The following is a 17,096-nucleotide window of genomic DNA, read 5'->3' as shown; positions in this document are numbered from 1 at the left end:
TCCTCGAGAAAGGACCCGATTCTAGAAACAATCCCTTATTGCTTTCGGATCTGAGACAGGAGGTATACCCAACTGTTTTGGGTGTCCTATGAAGATGCATTTATCCGCTTTGGGTTCGAGCTTATCAGCCTGAAACTTTTTCACATAAGCGTCGCAGCCCCAAACTTTTAAGAAATGACAGCTTAGGTTTCTCTAAACCATAATTCATACGGTGTCATCTCAACGGAATTACGTGGTGCCCTATTTAAAGTGAATGTGGTTGTCTCTAATGCCTAACCCATAAACTATAGTGGTACTTTGATAAGAGACATCATGGTATGCATCATATCCAATAGGGTGCAGTTATGATGTTCGGACACACCATCACACTATGGTGTTCCAGGCTGTATCAGTTGTGAAACAATTTCCACAATGTCTCAATTTTGTGCCAAACTCGTAATTCAGATATTCATCTCTATGATCATATCATAGATCTTTTATCCTCTTGTCACGACGATCTTTCAACTTCACCCTGAAATTACTTGAACCTTTCAATAATTCAGACTCATGATTCATCAAGTAAATGTACTCAACATCCACTCAAATTATCTGTGAAGTAAGAACATAACAATATCCACTACATGCCTCAGCACTCATTGGACTGTACACATCAAAATGTATTACTTCCAACAAGTTGCTATCTTGTTCCATCTTACTGAAAACGAGGCTTTTCAGTCATCTTGCCTGTGTGGTATGATTTGCATGTCCCAAGTGATTCAAAATCAAGTGAGTCAAAACGGTCCATTTGCATGGAGTTTCTTCATGCATATACACCAATAGACATGGTTCGCATGTCTCAAACTTTTCAAAACGAGTGAGCCCAAAGATCCATCAATATGGAGCTTCTTCATGCGTTTTATACCGATATGACTTACGTGGCAGTGCCACAAGTAGGTGGTACTATCATTACTATCTTTTGGCATGAACATGTGTATCACTACGATCGAGATTTAATAAACCATTCATTTTAGGTGTAAGACCATTGAAGGTATTATTCAAATAAACAGAGTAACCATTATTCTCCTTAAATGAATAACCGTATTGCGATAGACGTAATCCAATCATGTCTACGCTTAACGCAAACACCAAATAACAATTATTTAGGTTTAACACCAATCTCTTTGGTAGAGGGAGCGTGCGATGCTTGATCATATCAACATTGGAAACACTTCCAACATATATCGTCAGTTCACCTTTAGCCAGTCTCCGTTTATTCCGTAGCTTTTATTTCGAGTTGCTAACACTTAGCAACCGAACCGGTATCTAATACCCTGGTGCTACTAGGAGTACTAGCAAAGTACACATTAACACAATGTATATCCAATATACTTCTATCGACCTTGCCAGCCTTCTTATCTCCCAAGTATCTAGGGTAATTCTGCTCTAGTGGTTGTTCCCCTTATTACAGAAGCACTTAGTCTCGGGTTTGGGTTTTACCTTGGGTTTCTTCACTAGAGCAGCAGCTGATTTGCCGTTTCATGAAGTATCCCTTCTTGCCCTTGCCCTTCTTGAAACTAGTGGTTTCACCAACCATCAACAATTGATGCTCCTTCTTGATTTCTACTTTCGCGGTGTCAAACATCGCGAATACCTCAAGGATCATCATATCTATCCCTGATATGTTATAGTTCATCACGAAGCTCTAACAGCTTGGTGGCAATGACTTTGGAGAACCATCACTGTCTTATCTGGAAGATCAACTCCCACTTGATTCAAGTGATTGTTGCACTCAGACAATCTGAGCACAAGCTCAACAATTGAGCTTCTCTCCTTAGTTTGCAGGCTAAGAAAATCGTCGGAGGTCTCATACCTCTTGACGTGGGCACAAGCCTGAAATCCCAATTTCAGCCCTCAAAACATCTCATATGTTTCGTGATGTTTCAAAAAACATCTTTGGTGCCTCAATTCTAAACCGTTTAACTGAACTATCACGTAGTTATCAAAACGTGTATGTCAGATGTTCGCAACAACCACAGACAACGTTCCAGGTTCAGCACACTGAGCGGTGCATTAAGGACATAAGCCTTCTATGAAGCAATGAGGACAATCCTCAGTTTACGGACCTAGTCCGCATAATTGCTACTATCAACTTTCAACTAAACTTTCTCTAGGAACATATCTAAACAGTAGAACTATAGCGTGAGCTACGACATAATTTGCAAAAACCTTTTGACTATGTTCAGGATAATTAAGTTCATCTTATGAACTCCCACTCAGATAGACATCCCTCTAGTCATCTAAGTGATTACATGATCCGAGTCAAACTAGGCCGTGTCCGATCATCACGTGATACGGACTAGTCATCATCGGTGAACATCTTCATGTTGATCGTATCTTCTATACGACTCATGTTCGACCTTTCGGTCTCCGTGTTCCGAGGCCATGTATGTACATGCTAGGCTCGTCAAGTTAACCCTAAGTGTTTCGCGTGTGTTCCGAGGCCATGTCTGTACATGCTATGCTCGTCAACACCCGTTGTATTTGAACGTCTGAATAAAACATCCGATCATCACGTGATGTTTTGAAACAGCGAACTGTCGCAACGGTGCACAGTTAGGGGAGAACACTTCTTGAAATTGTTGTAAGGGATCATCTTATTTACTACCGTCGTTCTAAGCAAATAAGATATATAAACATGATAAACATCACATGCAATCAAATAGTGACATGATATGGCCATCATCACTTTGCTCCTTTTGATCTCCATCTTCGGGGCTCCATGATCATCATCGTCACCGGCATGACACCATGATCTCCATCATCATGATCTCCATCATCGTGTCTTCATGAAGTTGCCTCGCCAACTATTACTTCTACTACTATGGCTAACGGTTAGCAATAAAGTAAAGTAATTACATGACGTTTAAGTTGACACGCAGGTCACAAATAAATAAAGACAACTCCTATGGCTCCTGCCGGTTGTCATACTCATCGACATGCAAGTCGTGATTCCTATTACAAGAACATGATCAATCTCATACATCACATATATCATTCATCACATCCTTTTTGGCCATATCACATCACATAGCATACCCTGCAAAAACAAGTTAGACGTCCTCTAATTGTTGCTTGCATGTTTTACGTGGCTGCTATGGGTTTCTAGCAAGAACGTTTCTTACCTACGCATGAACCACAACGTGATATGCCAATTGCTATTTACCCTTCATAAGGACCCTTTTCATCGAATCCGATCCGACTAAAGTGGGAGAGACAGACACCCGCCAGCCACCTTATGCAACTAGTGCATGTTTGTCGGTGGAACCGGTCTCACGTAAGCGTACGTGTAAGGTTGGTCCGGGCCGCTTCATCCCACGATGCCGCCGAATCAAGATAAGACTAGTAACAGCAAGCATATTGAACAATATCGACGCCCACAACTACTTTGTGTTCTACTCGTGCAAAGAATCTACGCAATAGACCTAGCTCATGATGCCACTGTTGGGGAACGTAGCAGAAATTCAAAAATTTTCCTACGTAACACCAAGATCTATCTATGGAGAGACCAGCAACGAGTAGAAAGGGGAGTGCATCTACATACCCTTGTAGATCGCTAAGCGGAAGCGTTCAAGTGAACGGGGTTGATGGAGTCGTACTCGTCGTGATTCAGATCACCGATGATCCTAGTGCCGAACGGACGGCACCTCCGCGTTCAACACACGTACAGCTCGACGATGTCTCCCACGCCTTGATCCAGCAAGGAGAGAGGGAGAGGTTGAGGAAGACTCCATCCAGCAGCAGCACAACGACGTGGTGGTGATGGAGGAGCGTGGCAATCCTGCAGGGCTTCACCAAGCACCTACGGGAGAGGAGGAGGTGTCACGGGAGGGAGGGAGGCGCCAAGGGCTCAGATATGGATGCCCTCCCTCCCCTCCACTATATATAGGGGCAGGGGAGAGGGGGGAGGCGCAGCCTTGCCCCTTCCTCCAAGGAAGGGGTGCGGCTAAGAGGGGGGGAGGAGTCCATCCTCCCCAAGGCACCTCGGAGGTGCCTTCCCCTTTTAGGACTCTCCCTTTTTTCCTATATCTTGGCGCATGGGCCTCTAGGGGCTGGTGCCCTTGGCCCATGTAGGCCAAGGCGCACCCCCTACAGCCCATGTGGCCCCCCGGGGCAGGTGGCCCCACCCGGTGGGCCCCCGAGACCCTTCCGGTGGTCCCGGTACAATACCGATGACCCCGAAACTTGTCCCGATGGCCGAAACAGGACTTCCTATATATAAATCTTTACCTCCGGACCATTCCGGAACTCCTCGTGACGTTCGGGATCTCATCCGGGACTCCGAACAACATTCGGTAACCACATACAAACTTCCTTTATAACCCTAGCGTCATCGAACCTTAAGTGTGTAGACCCTACGGGTTCGGGAGACATGTAGTCATGACCGAGATGTTCTCCGGTCAATAACCAACAGCGGGATCTGGATACCCATGTTGGCTCCCACATGTTCCATGATGATCTCATCGGATGAACCACGATGTCAAGGACTCAATCAATCCCGTATACAATTCCCTTTGTCTAGCGGTATGGTACTTGCCCGAGATTCGATCGTCGGTATACCGATACCTTGTTCAATCTCGTTACCGGCAAGTCTCTTTACTCGTTCCGTAATACATCATCCCGTGATCAACCCCTTGGTCACATTGTGCACATTATGATGATGTCCTACCGAGTGGGCCCAGAGATACCTCTCCGTTTACACGGAGTGACAAAATCCCAATCTTGATTCGTGCCAACCCAACAGACACTATCAGAGATACCCGTAGTGTACCTTTATAGCCACCCAGTTACGTTGTGACGTTTGGCACACCCAAAGCACTCTTACGGTATCCGGGAGTTGCACAATCTCATGGTCTAAGGAAATGATACTTGACATTAGAAAAGCTTTAGCATACGAACTACATGATCTTGTGCTAGGCTTAGGATTGGGTCTTGTCCATCACATCATTCTCCTAATGATGTGATCCCGTTATCAACGACATCCAATGTCCATGGTCAGGAAACCGTAACCATCTATTGATTAACGAGCTAGTCAACTAGAGGCTTACTAGGGACATGGTGTTGTCTATGTATCCACACATGTATCTGAGTTTCCTATCAATACAATTCTAGCATGGATAATAAACGATTATCATGAACAAGGAAATATAATAATAATCAATTTATTATTGCCTCTAGGGCATATTTCCAACACTAGGGTGCTTAGTCCTTAGGAGCACGTGCATGAATACTTCCCAGCTATCATCGACAAGGTCAAGCTGTCTCCGATAGGGGAGAGGCGACAGCGGCACGTCGACGGCTCGTTCTGGCGGTAGTAGTGGTTGCTTGGGGGTGTTGGAATCTTAATGTTAATTTTTATTATGTTCAAGACGTTTTATACTTCACCTGAAATTTGATAATAGATCTGGATTATTTTTGAAAAAAAAGACTGAGTGAAGCATGGTATAGCGAGAGAAATAGAGGATGAAACAGTTTTCAACATTTTTTGCATTCACTCGGTCAAACTGAGAAAACCAAATCAAAGGGATTGGTTGGAGACACATCTGGCCGATCAATTTCACAATCGAGATGAGCTCCGATTTTTCAGTACCTGCTGGTTGGATAGTGCACGATCAATACACGTCACCCCATTCACTCAGTCGGTGGTACGCCATTAACTACCCTGTCCACGCTACGCAAAACCGATCCGAGAGACCGAGAGAAACGTCCACTCGTAGCGCGGTTAACGTATCGTATCGTATCGTGTCGTGTCGTGTGGCGGCACGCTCTTGCGTCGCGATCCACGGGTACCCGACTCGTCTCGCGCCCACGTCGCCCTCACGACCGGACGCCAGCTCACGAATATCCACCCGATTTAATCCCGCTCCCTTCGATTCCGCTTCTCCCAGCCTTTCATATAAGACCACCGGCCTATTCATACGCGCGTGCACCTATCGATACGCGGAGCGGCGTATCGCAGATAAGCCAGTGGGGGTGGCGTGGGGAGAGAGAAAAGGGCGAGAGGTCTGCAACGCATCGAAGAAAGCGAGACTAAAGTTTCTCTCTCTCCCTCTGCATCCGTCCTCCCTCCCTCCCTCCACATCTCTCCGTCTCTCTCTCTCTCCCTCCCCCCATCCATCTCTCCATCTCTCTCTCCTCACGAGAGGGGCGGCGACGACGACGGCGGAACCCTAGAATTCGCCCGCTCCCTCCGAGCCCGCGCGAGCGAGCGACGCGCGCCGGCGGCGGGGCAGATCGAGCTCCTGGGTGGCGGCGCGGGCGCCATGTCGTCCCTCAGCCGCGAGCTCGTCTTCCTCATCCTCCAGTTCCTCGACGAGGAGAAGTTCAAGGAGACCGTGCACAAGTCGGTACCCTGCCGCCGTCTCTCTCCTCCCCTGCCGGCCCGTGGGCTATTTTTTTCTCTCTCGGTTGGTGGCTGGCTGGGCTCCAGAAGCCACCCCCTAGGGATTTGTTTCGGTGCGCTGTGATTTTTTTCCCTTCCTTTTCGCGATTTCCCCGAAATAAATCTCCGGGTGTTTTTTCTCGCGTCTAGTAGTACTACTTTGTTTTGGGTTTTGAGTTCATGGGGAGGAATGTTTATTTCCTTTTATTACTTTTGCTCCGTTTGATCTGTTCCGTACGCGCGGTAAATCCCTGCCAAGTTTCGTGTTCGGTCGTTCTTATCTTTTTTTTTCTCCGTCATAATTATTCTTTAATTTTGTTTAGTCAAAATGGATTCGCTTAGTCTCTACCGCAATTTTCCCTTTTAGTTGGGCAGTTCAGGGGTAGATTCGAAATTTCGCGATCGCGTGAGTCGTGTCTTTTTCCTCTTGTTTCTTTTTCCTTCAGCGTGCGAAAATAATACTAATGAACTAGTACTAGTTTTTTTCTCTCGTAACTTAGACTATTTCCTTTTCTTCTCTGCCGGCCACTTCAATTGGTAGAAAGTGAGATCTTCTAGATCAAGTGTGGTTAGTCCAGATAAAAAAAGTAGTTAGTCCAGTGATTGCGTGGCATTGTTGTCTCCTGTGCGGCGCCTTTTCCGAGTAAAACATCAGTAAATGGAGAAGCGTAGATGGCATTTACCTGGATTGCAGTATTGTTGCGAAATCCCTGCCAAATTTGGACATTGAGCGCGCAACTGGGTATGCAACCATCCATCTAAACAAATGGATTGGTCTGGAACTCTGTTTTGTTTTCACTTGTATTCTGTACTGTCGTCAGTACGGTCATGCGTGACGCCTACCGTGGACAGCTCGGGTTGGCAGTAGTGAGCGCTAGAGTTGCTGGTATCGGGAAAAACAATGTTGTGAGCTCAAGAATTGCACTGTTAGGGTCTTCCTGAGTGCTTATACTACCATTTTTTGCCCCTTCGAGCTCTGGTCCATCTGTTATTATGTTTAGTGCAATGGAGTATTGCAATCTTTTTATGTGATTTTGATGATGCATGATGCTGCAGGCTTGAACAAGAGTCAGGCTTTTACTTCAACGTCAAGTACTTTGAGGAGAAGGTCCATGCTGGGGAGTGGGATGAGGTGGAAAGGTATCTCTCAGGTTTCACCAAGGTGGACGACAATAGGTATTCGATGAAGATCTTCTTTGAGATCAGGAAGCAGAAGTATTTGGAAGCGCTTGATAGGTAATATTCTTGCATTTCTTGTGGATTTGTACCCCACTCTGAAAAGGATCAGGGGTTTCCTGTCCCCTCTTTTTGGCATTGGTTGAAACTAAAGTTTACTAATTTGCTGTAATAAATTTCTAGCAGGCATGATAGAGCGAAGGCGGTAGATATTCTTGTCAAGGATCTTAAAGTCTTCTCGACATTCAATGAGGAGTTATATAAAGAGATAACACAGCTTCTCACTCTTGAGAATTTCAGGTTCTTTTTTCCTACCCCATGTTATCTTTATTGTCTGTTTTTTCTTTTTCTTTATGTGTAAGCCATCCTGGAAGCTTCTTGTAATTGATGTTTGTGTTATATGGTACCTCACTAATCTGTTCCTTTCTGTGAGCTGTTACCGGTAATACAGTGGAAAATGATATAGTTGGTTGTTTAGAAAAGTGCTTGGATCTTCAATTGCTTCGGACTGTTGAAACACAAATTCAAATATCTTTCTTGATATTTTAGCTTATATAGTATTGAACTTCTACGCTTGGCGCGGTTTCATTTTGTCTGCAATCACATCGTTCATTTTTTTTTGTCATATCATGGATTAAAATGAAACTTTTAGCTGACTGAGCTTACAGGCAGGGCAACTGCATCGACCTGTTAACACTTTGATAATCCAGTTATTATCTACTTAATGACATGGGCGCACATCGCTACTTGAAACAATACAAGGGGTTATTATAAGATGGCTACTTGGAAAACATTATTAACCAGGGTCTACATGTAGTACTTAGTTATGATTTGTAAATTCTTGTTCTTGAGTGTGGTGGCATTCCTGAACTGTTGCTTTTAACAATTTATGTGGTATGTGTGTGCCTTTTTCATCAATCTAATTTGTCTATGTATATATTATCAGTATTTTGGTTTTACTATTCTCTGTAAATTAGCTCAAACCATTTACAGTTTGCTATTTTCCTGCAGGGAAAATGAACAGCTATCTAAGTATGGGGATACAAAATCTGCTCGCAGTATTATGCTGATTGAGCTAAAAAAACTAATCGAAGCAAATCCCCTTTTCCGGGAAAAACTTGTCTTTCCAACCCTTAAAGCATCCCGTTTGCGGACTTTAATTAACCAAAGGTTTGGACTAAATAATCTAATGGTGTTATGCTATCTGAGTCTGTTTTCATGTTTCATAATTCCTTGAGAACATGTGCAGCTTAAACTGGCAGCATCAACTTTGTAAAAACCCTCGGCCAAATCCAGATATCAAGACGTTATTCACGGATCACACTTGCTCTCCTCCCAATGGAGCACGTACATCTCCTGTATCTGTACCATTGGCAGCTGTTCCGAAGGCTGGTGCAGCATACCAGCCACTCACAGGCCATGCTGTATGTTCTCTCTATAATATCATTTCCTGCTTATGTGCGTTTTATGATCCTTATAGTTTACTAACATCCAGTATGTTCATTAACGCAGCCATTCCAGCCTCCTCCTCCTGCCGGTCCATCTTTAGCTGGTTGGATGACAAGTGCTGCTGTTTCTTCATCCATTCAGTCTGCTGCCGTGGCAGCATCATCAATGTCTGTTCCACCAAATCAAGGTATTGTGGTAAACTTGTGCCTTTCTGTTGACATGCATCGAGTGGCTTGTTTTACACATCTTTGAACCAAACTTGATACTTCGCTAGTTGATAATAACTAACACGTCTTATGTCTGGAGTTTTACCTTTTTACGTACAGAAGATGTTGGTACTAATACACTCCCCTTGCAGTTCAAAATAAAAAAACACTCCCCTTGTAATCTTCCTCTGACCTAAACCTGTCCATCTGGTTATGCATACCTTTTTCTCTCACTAGGGATGGCATATTCAAGCATAATCTGTAAACATAGTTGACATACTTGGCTTTCTGGTTATTTTTTTTTAAATGACAATTTTTTTATAAAAAAATATCTGGTGTTGATTTTTAATGAAAACTTAAGATCTGCTGAACAAGAAATATGAGTTATGAGATGATCCTTGCAATCAGCCTGTGCAATTGGTGGTTGGGCACTTCTATGTCGTTGGAGTTGCAGTTACCTTGACCGTTGTAGCCCTAATTAGTCTTTCTGCAATTGTATCCAATGCTAAGCATTCTCCACAGAGTACCCTTGCAATGGTTTTATGGGGAAGGTCTCGAATAAAGTTTCCTTGTTAAGACAAGTCAATAAATATTTCTGCTGTTATATTCATGCTAAATATTCTTTCAAGTTTGCCAGTCTTCATTACCATTGTTGTTGTTGCCAGAGCGCAAACACAGATCCATTAGTCTGCATGTCTTGTGGTGTATAGGATTTTATTCTCGTTTTTGCAATCAGGAAGTTATTTTTGGAGAGGGAATGGGTTGTTAATTTGTATCTTAGAAACATGCACTGTTACCTTGGTCTCAACTGATTAGAATGCATGGATTCGTAAATCAGACGTTTATATGCAATTAAGAAGGGACATCCGTGTTACCTAGTGGTTAAGCACAAGGTTGTTGTTGTTGGGTTCTTGGGTTTAAGTCCCCACTTACCTTCTTGAAAAATGGCAGATCCTTCTACCTATTCTCGCCTCTGTGTGTCGAAAGTAACAATGTTGTGAGAAGTAACGAATCTACAATGAAATAATTACACGATAAACTAGAGCAATAAGTTATTTTCAATGCAGAGTTTGGTGTGCCATATACTTTATGCCAGTTCATCTTTGGAGCATTATGCTCTTCATGTGTGTGATTCTGTACTGAGATGATCACATACATGCCACTGTTGTTATTACCTCCGTCATGCAGTTTCTGTTTTGTAGGGCGATATATGTATAGTACTTTTCTCTCTTCTCCAAGGCCCTTTTATGTATATGTAATACTCCCTCCGTCCCATAATATAAGAACGTTTTTTACACTAGTGTAGTGTCAAAAACGTTCTTATATTATGGGACGGAGGGAGTACTTCATACTGACTTGTATATTAAGGAGTATAATGGATCAATGTTATACAGTTACTTTATGAGATTAACTTAACAGTCCTGGCTTAGTTCTTTCAGGATGTAGAGCTTTAGTTCTTCATGGCAACAAAAATGAACATGTAGTTTTATTATTGCCATTTTGTTTGTTGTGATGGGAAATGTATTATGTGTTTGGTTGTCCTATGACCTCAGTTCTATACTTAACAGTACATAATTTCCCCAGGCATGATGAAACGCCCAGCTATATCAGACTATCAAAGTGCAGAATCTGAGCAACTAATGAAGCGATTGAGGCCCGCTGGACATGGTATTGATGAGGTAATGTTGCACTGAGTCAAGATTTACGACCACGGTGCATTTTGCATGAGCTAAAGAAAATTATCCGTACTTATTTGCAGGCCACCTATCCTGCACCTACTCCTCAACCTTCATGGTCATTGGATGACCTTCCTAGGACAGTGGCGTGCACATTATCACAGGGATCTAATGTAACTAGCATGGACTTTCATCCTTCTCGTCATACACTACTACTAGGTACAATTAAGATTCCTCATTTACTCTTATCTTAAAAAAAATGATGTAGTTCCAACTTGGCAAGTACAAAAGGTGTCTCATGTGGTTTGGGCAAATCTTCGAACAACACCTTATTGATTTTCTTGTCTTATTTACTGCTCAATAGTTGGATCTGGTAATGGTGAATTTACACTTTGGGAGATTGGTCTGCGTGAGAGGCTGGTCTCAAAGCCCTTCAAAATTTGGGACATGCAAGCATGTTCAGCACAATTTCAGGTAACTGAGATCTCAAACAAGTTGAAGTTCTGAATGTAATTTACTCCTGTTTGCTTTTACTTGTACTCTTGTACTTGTTTGCAAGTGTCACATGTTTTGATATTATATATGTGCCTGACTATTTTACCTCTTATGAGAAAAGAGTGTCTTGGCTAAAGACTCTTCCATGCCCATTAATCGAGTTACATGGAGCCCTGATGGAGACTTGATTGGTTAGTGCTAATATTCAATCTTCAGTCAGTAACTCTGCATTGCACTCCATTGTTGCTTAAGTTCCCCATATTGTGCTCCATTGTTGCTTAAGCTTCCTCTTTTTTGGTTTCTAGGAGTTGCATTTGCAAAACATTTGATCCATCTGTACGCATACCAACAACCAAATGAAGCACGCCAAGTTTTAGAGGTTTGTAGACCTTCTAATTCCGCATTGAACTTCAATTTTATAGATGTTACATTTCATATTTTATTAAATGACTTTTTGTTACTAAATCATTTATTCATCATGTCAGATTGAGGCTCATTCTGGAGGAGTTAATGACATAGCATTCTCCCGGCCAAATAAGCAACTATGTGTTGTCACTTGCGGAGATGACAAGCTGATAAGGGTATTTGACTTGTCGTAAATGGTTATCATCTATTTCATTTTCCCTAGGCCTGGTCTTCTGTAACTTCCTTTCCATTTTGTAGGTCTGGGATATGCATGGACAGAAAATATATTCGTTTGAAGGACACGAGGCACCTGTGTATTCTATTTGCCCTCACCACAAAGAGACTATTCAGGTATGTTGTCTGAATAGAATATTTAGGCATCAACACTTCGAATGCAATGATGATATCTGTGGTTGCTCCTTATATATGCCGTAAAAGTGTACTCAACTTTAATTTGAATTGAGGCAGTATGAGCCATTATGGGTGATGCCTGTACTTTGTGAACTGAGCGAGGTTTATGGGTGCATGGCTTTTTCAAGCACTTAAGCATTTTTCTGATGTACTGATACACAATTTTATTGTGTTCCCTACAGTTTATTTTCTCAACTTCCATTGATGGGAAAATTAAGGCATGGCTTTATGACAATGTGGGATCTAGGGTGGACTATGATGCTCCAGGAAAATGGTGTACTACAATGCTTTATAGTGCCGATGGAACTAGGTAAACATGATGTGTTATTTTGCTCACTAGAAGTGTTTTGAGTTATTCTAGATGTAATATTTTACTTGTCGATTATTTGAAGGTTGTTCTCATGCGGAACAAGCAAAGAGGGAGACTCACATTTGGTCGAGTGGAACGAAAGCGAAGGATCTATCAAGAGAACATATTCTGGATTCCGCAAAAAGGCATCTGGTGTAGTGCAGGGTGTCGTGCAGTTTGATACAGCTCAGAATCACATTTTAGCTGCCGGGGAAGATAACCAAATTAAATTTTGGGATGTTGATAACACCAACATGCTTACCTTTATTGATGCCGACGGAGGCTTGCCAGTTAGTCTCTGTTCCCTATTATATTTGCCAACCTTTTCTTTAGTAATCTAACCTCTGTACATTCTAACAGGGCCTTCCCCGGTTAAGGTTCAATAAAGAAGGGAATCTTCTTGCTGTTACTACAGTAGACAATGGCTTTAAGATACTTGCAAATTCTGATGGGCTCAGATCTTTACGGGCTTTTGGGAACCGGCCTTTTGAGGCGTTTAGGTCGCCATATGAAGCTTCTGCGATGAAGGTAAGCACATGTATTCCTGCCTGCTATTGTCATGACAGATTGCGGGCGTAGTTTTCAGGAAGTTTCTAACCTTGAGTGTCGAATTAATAGGTCTCAGGTGCTCCTGTTGTTGCGGGCATCTCTCCTAACATTGGCCGAATGGATAACTTAGACAGGAACTCTCCTGCAAAGCCATCTCCTATACTGGTATGCTGATCCAGAAGAAAGTAGACTTTGATAAGTTTCATATGTTTTAATGCCTCTATGCTTACATTATCAACAACAATGCAATCTTACTTAATCATGATTATGATAGAATGGCGCTGATCCAGCATCTAGAAGCATAGATATAAAGCCAAGAATCTCAGAAGAAAAACCTGATAAAGCCAAACCTTGGGAGCTGATGGAAGTTCTAAATCCCCAGCAATTCCGTGTAGCTACATTGCCAGAAACTCCAGAACAAACCAGCAAGGTTCGGTCCATCTTATTCTTGATTGTGTGTTTGTACTTTTTCATCACGAAATTTCTGAGAAGCTTACCAACATATGCAGGTTGTCAGACTTCTGTACACAAATTCTGGTGTCGGTTTGTTAGCACTAGGGTCTAACGCCATTCAAAGGCTGTGGAAATGGAACCGAAATGAGCAGAATCCAAGTGGGAAGGTATATATATTTTTTCTATTGATTCCTTGTGTTTAGGTTAATTCAGATTGTTGTATAAAGTTTTCCTTTCATCTGAACAGGCCACGGCTAGTGTTGTGCCACAGCATTGGCAACCAAACAGTGGCCTTGTCATGGCAAATGATATCGGAGAAACACCTCCTGAGGAGTCAGTCCCATGCATTGCACTCTCCAAGAATGATTCTTATGTGATGTCTGCATGTGGTGGAAAGGTCTCATTGTTTAATATGATGACATTTAAGGTAATTTTAGTTATTTTATTTGGATGTATTTCAAAACTTCAGGAATTTTGAATGATGCATCTGTAGGTCTTAAGTATATAGTATGTTGTGTGTGGATGGGCCAATCAGGTCCAATTTCTGGGGTGGCCCATGAGGCCTTTGTACTGTGCTGTATCCCCTCTTTAAATCAAGAATAAGGTGCATTGTGCTGAAACATTAACAGCATCTTTCCTACAGGTGATGACAACATTCATGCCACCTCCACCAGCATCGACCTTTTTAGCATTTCACCCTCAAGATAATAACATCATAGCAATTGGAATGGAAGATTCAACCATCCACATATACAATGTCAGGGTAGATGAGGTACTAAAACTTAAAAACTGCCACAGATTATCAAGTTATTGAATCACTGCTTTGCTGCTGTATTGAGCTTTTTACCTTTTCAGGTCAAAATTAGACTCAAAGGACATCAAAAGAGGATAACCGGATTGGCCTTTTCCAACAGCCTGCATATACTTGTTTCTTCTGGCGCTGATGCACAGGTTACTACTGATGACACCCTTTCTATTTTTGCATTTTCATTGGTCAGTCATTTACTGTCCTCATTTTGCAGTTATGTGTGTGGGCCACCGATTCTTGGGAAAAGAAGAAATCGGTCGCTATACAAATGCCAGCTGGGAAGACTCCATCAGGAGACACAAGGGTTCAGTTTAATTCTGACCAAAATCGCTTGTTAGTAGTCCATGAGACTCAGATAGCTATTTATGATGCGTCCAAGATGGAGAGAATCTACCAGGTAGCATATCATATATTTGATGGAAACATTTTGTTACTGTCTGTGTCTGTTAATAATCTCTTTCTCGATCTTGTTTCAGTGGATACCTCAGGGCACTTTGTCAGCTGCCATATCACACGCATCGTACTCGTGCAATAGCCAACTAGTTTTTGCTGCTTTTACTGATGGTAATGTTGCCATCTTTGATGCGGATAACTTGAGATTACGATGCCGAATTGCATCATCTGCTTACATGTCTACGGCAGCCATAAACAGGTAATCTCTTTTTGTACATTGGTTGCACAATATTCGCCTGAACATCATGCCACAAATTCTGAGTGCTGCTACATTTTGATTTTCATTTGCCCTCTGAAAGATTATAACCATCCGATAACTGATCAGCAAGCAAATTTTGAGTATGGAATTGCATCGGATATTATGGAAATACATATATTTGGGGAAATCAATGAATATTTAATGTATTAATAACAACAAAATTCCAAACTCCAGTCTCAGAAACATTTAACCCATTATATTTTTCACGCAAACTTTTAAGTTAAGAAAGAAAAAAGAACATGTGTGCTTTGAGCTTGTTAAGAACAAGCCAGTGTAGAAATTATTGGTGGGTAAGATCATCAGCTACATGTTGATTGGCTAATGTCGAGGTGTATTTACTGGCATTTTTATTCGTTCAAGTTTTGGTATTGGTGGACTGGCTTAATGAGTACTCAGCTTTGTAAGACCTAGCTTCCTGGTTTCAAGAGCAAGGTAATACACGAAGGCAGTGTTTAGTTGATGACCGATGCAATCCAAGATAGGTAATCACCAATGTCTTGACATTATTGTGGGAAACACGTGGGATGGGCGTTGACTGTTGACATCCATTAACCATTTACGTAAATACAAGCCTAATCATTGGATATCTAGTGTAAAGTACAATAGACATAGACAAGAAACTATGACATTTGTATTTTTGATTTTCCATTCCACTATAAGTTTCAGATTATGGCAATACTTTACTGCTCTTACATGCTTCTTATATGATCTAACAACCATACCTCTCTTGGCTCCAGCAATCCACCCGTTTACCCTTTTGTTGTTGCTGGACACCCACAAGAACCAAATCAATTTGCAGTCGGGCTTTCAGATGGATCCGTTAAAGTGATGGAGCCGTTGGAGTCCGACGGGAAGTGGGGGACGCCTGCTCCAGTGGAAAATGGGGTGGCCAACGGAAGGGCGCCAGCATCATCAGCTACAAGCAATCCAGCCACAGATCAAAACCAAAGATAGATGCATGTTGAGTTAATTGTAAAATCTTGTCATCCGCATGTTGGTGTCAGCAAGGTTATTGTTGCGTTTCTTGGGAATGTAAGATTAGCTGTGTGTTTATGTTGTAGATTGTGAGATGATTACCCTTGCTCCTATGAGTGATGATCTTGTGATAGGGATAAAGTTCATAAGAAGGTTCGCCTTAGGTTTTGGGCAGTTTAAACGGAATAGCCGGACCCTGTAGGTATCTTGATGCATAATGATGTAAATCAGTTCATGGTTTTGCATCCATTTTTTCGGGAAAGAGGGATAAAGCCCCGGGCCTCGGCATGGATTGATGCACATATACATTTGTTATTGCATAATCGTTAAGAATCCAACATCACAAAAGGGAGTACAAGTTCATGTAGGCCCTTACAGAGGCTGATACAGCCGACAAGAGCAACGGGATTACATGATGCCTGAAGCGTTGCTAGCATCGGTACGCTTTGGTTTACCCTTCGTAATGGTTGCTTCGGAGAAAAGCTATTGTGATTGGGACGTGGAGTTTCTACACCCTGCCTCAAATGCTCCTGGCGTAAACATTAAAATAAAAAAACTCTGATTTTTTTTTGGCATACTTGAAGAAATGTTTGTTGTGCATGCAAAATTTCATCACAAAATCACATTGGTGCAAGATGTGGTAGAAAAAACAAAATTGATGCTCTGAAGATGTTACTTTCAAACGCATTTTGAAGCTCTAATTTCTTTTTGCCATGACTTTTATCAATGTGATTCCGTGATAAAATTTTGCATGTATGACAAACATTTCTTAAAGTATGCCACAAATGTTTTTGGAACGAAGACGCCAACGACGTCCGGCTTTAAATTAATAAAGCCAACAGGCGGTAACCGACAAAGTACAACAAGTTCACGACATCGAACAGGCCTATAGACAGACCAAAATAAGCGCAAGTCACAGTTTACCAATCTTCAGCACGCAGGCTGGCAACGCATCAGCTCGCAGGCTGGCAAAGCAAGGTCTGGAAAGAAAACACCTAGACGCGCAAAAGGTGG

General features: G+C 42.2%; 1 protein-coding gene across 1 annotated transcript; it reads left to right on the top strand.

The window, feature by feature from the left end:
* Positions 1-6,107: 6,107 nt before the first annotated feature.
* LOC119275721 (protein TPR1) lies at positions 6,108-16,344 on the top strand. The gene is made up of 25 exons (XM_037556620.1): positions 6,108-6,379; positions 7,475-7,654; positions 7,781-7,894; positions 8,606-8,764; positions 8,844-9,018; positions 9,107-9,230; positions 10,834-10,928; positions 11,009-11,144; positions 11,290-11,399; positions 11,542-11,611; positions 11,726-11,799; positions 11,906-12,001; positions 12,084-12,176; positions 12,419-12,546; positions 12,629-12,875; positions 12,946-13,113; positions 13,204-13,299; positions 13,409-13,564; positions 13,644-13,754; positions 13,835-14,014; positions 14,231-14,359; positions 14,443-14,538; positions 14,610-14,792; positions 14,872-15,047; positions 15,845-16,344. Exons 1-25 carry the CDS (start codon positions 6,300-6,302, stop codon positions 16,059-16,061), a joined length of 3,393 nt encoding a protein of 1,130 aa, XP_037412517.1. The 5' UTR covers positions 6,108-6,299; the 3' UTR covers positions 16,062-16,344.
* Positions 16,345-17,096: the final 752 nt, after the last annotated feature.

Source organism: Triticum dicoccoides, chromosome 3B (assembly GCF_002162155.2).
Source record: "Triticum dicoccoides isolate Atlit2015 ecotype Zavitan chromosome 3B, WEW_v2.0, whole genome shotgun sequence".
In the NCBI taxonomy this organism is placed as follows: Eukaryota; Viridiplantae; Streptophyta; class Magnoliopsida; order Poales; family Poaceae; genus Triticum; species Triticum dicoccoides.
This window is presented reverse-complemented; position numbering and strand designations above follow the sequence as displayed.

Bases quoted from the DNA above. Each gene is read 5' to 3' on its own strand.
- LOC119275721 (XM_037556620.1), top strand. From the start codon at position 6,300: ATGTCGTCCCTCAGCCGCGAGCTCGTCTTCCTCATCCTCCAGTTCCTC. The intron at 6,380-7,474 runs GTCGGTACCCTG...ATGATGCTGCAG, and splicing joins TTCAAGGAGACCGTGCACAA to GCTTGAACAAGAGTCAGGCT. The intron at 12,876-12,945 runs GTTAGTCTCTGT...ACATTCTAACAG, and splicing joins ATGCCGACGGAGGCTTGCCA to GGCCTTCCCCGGTTAAGGTT.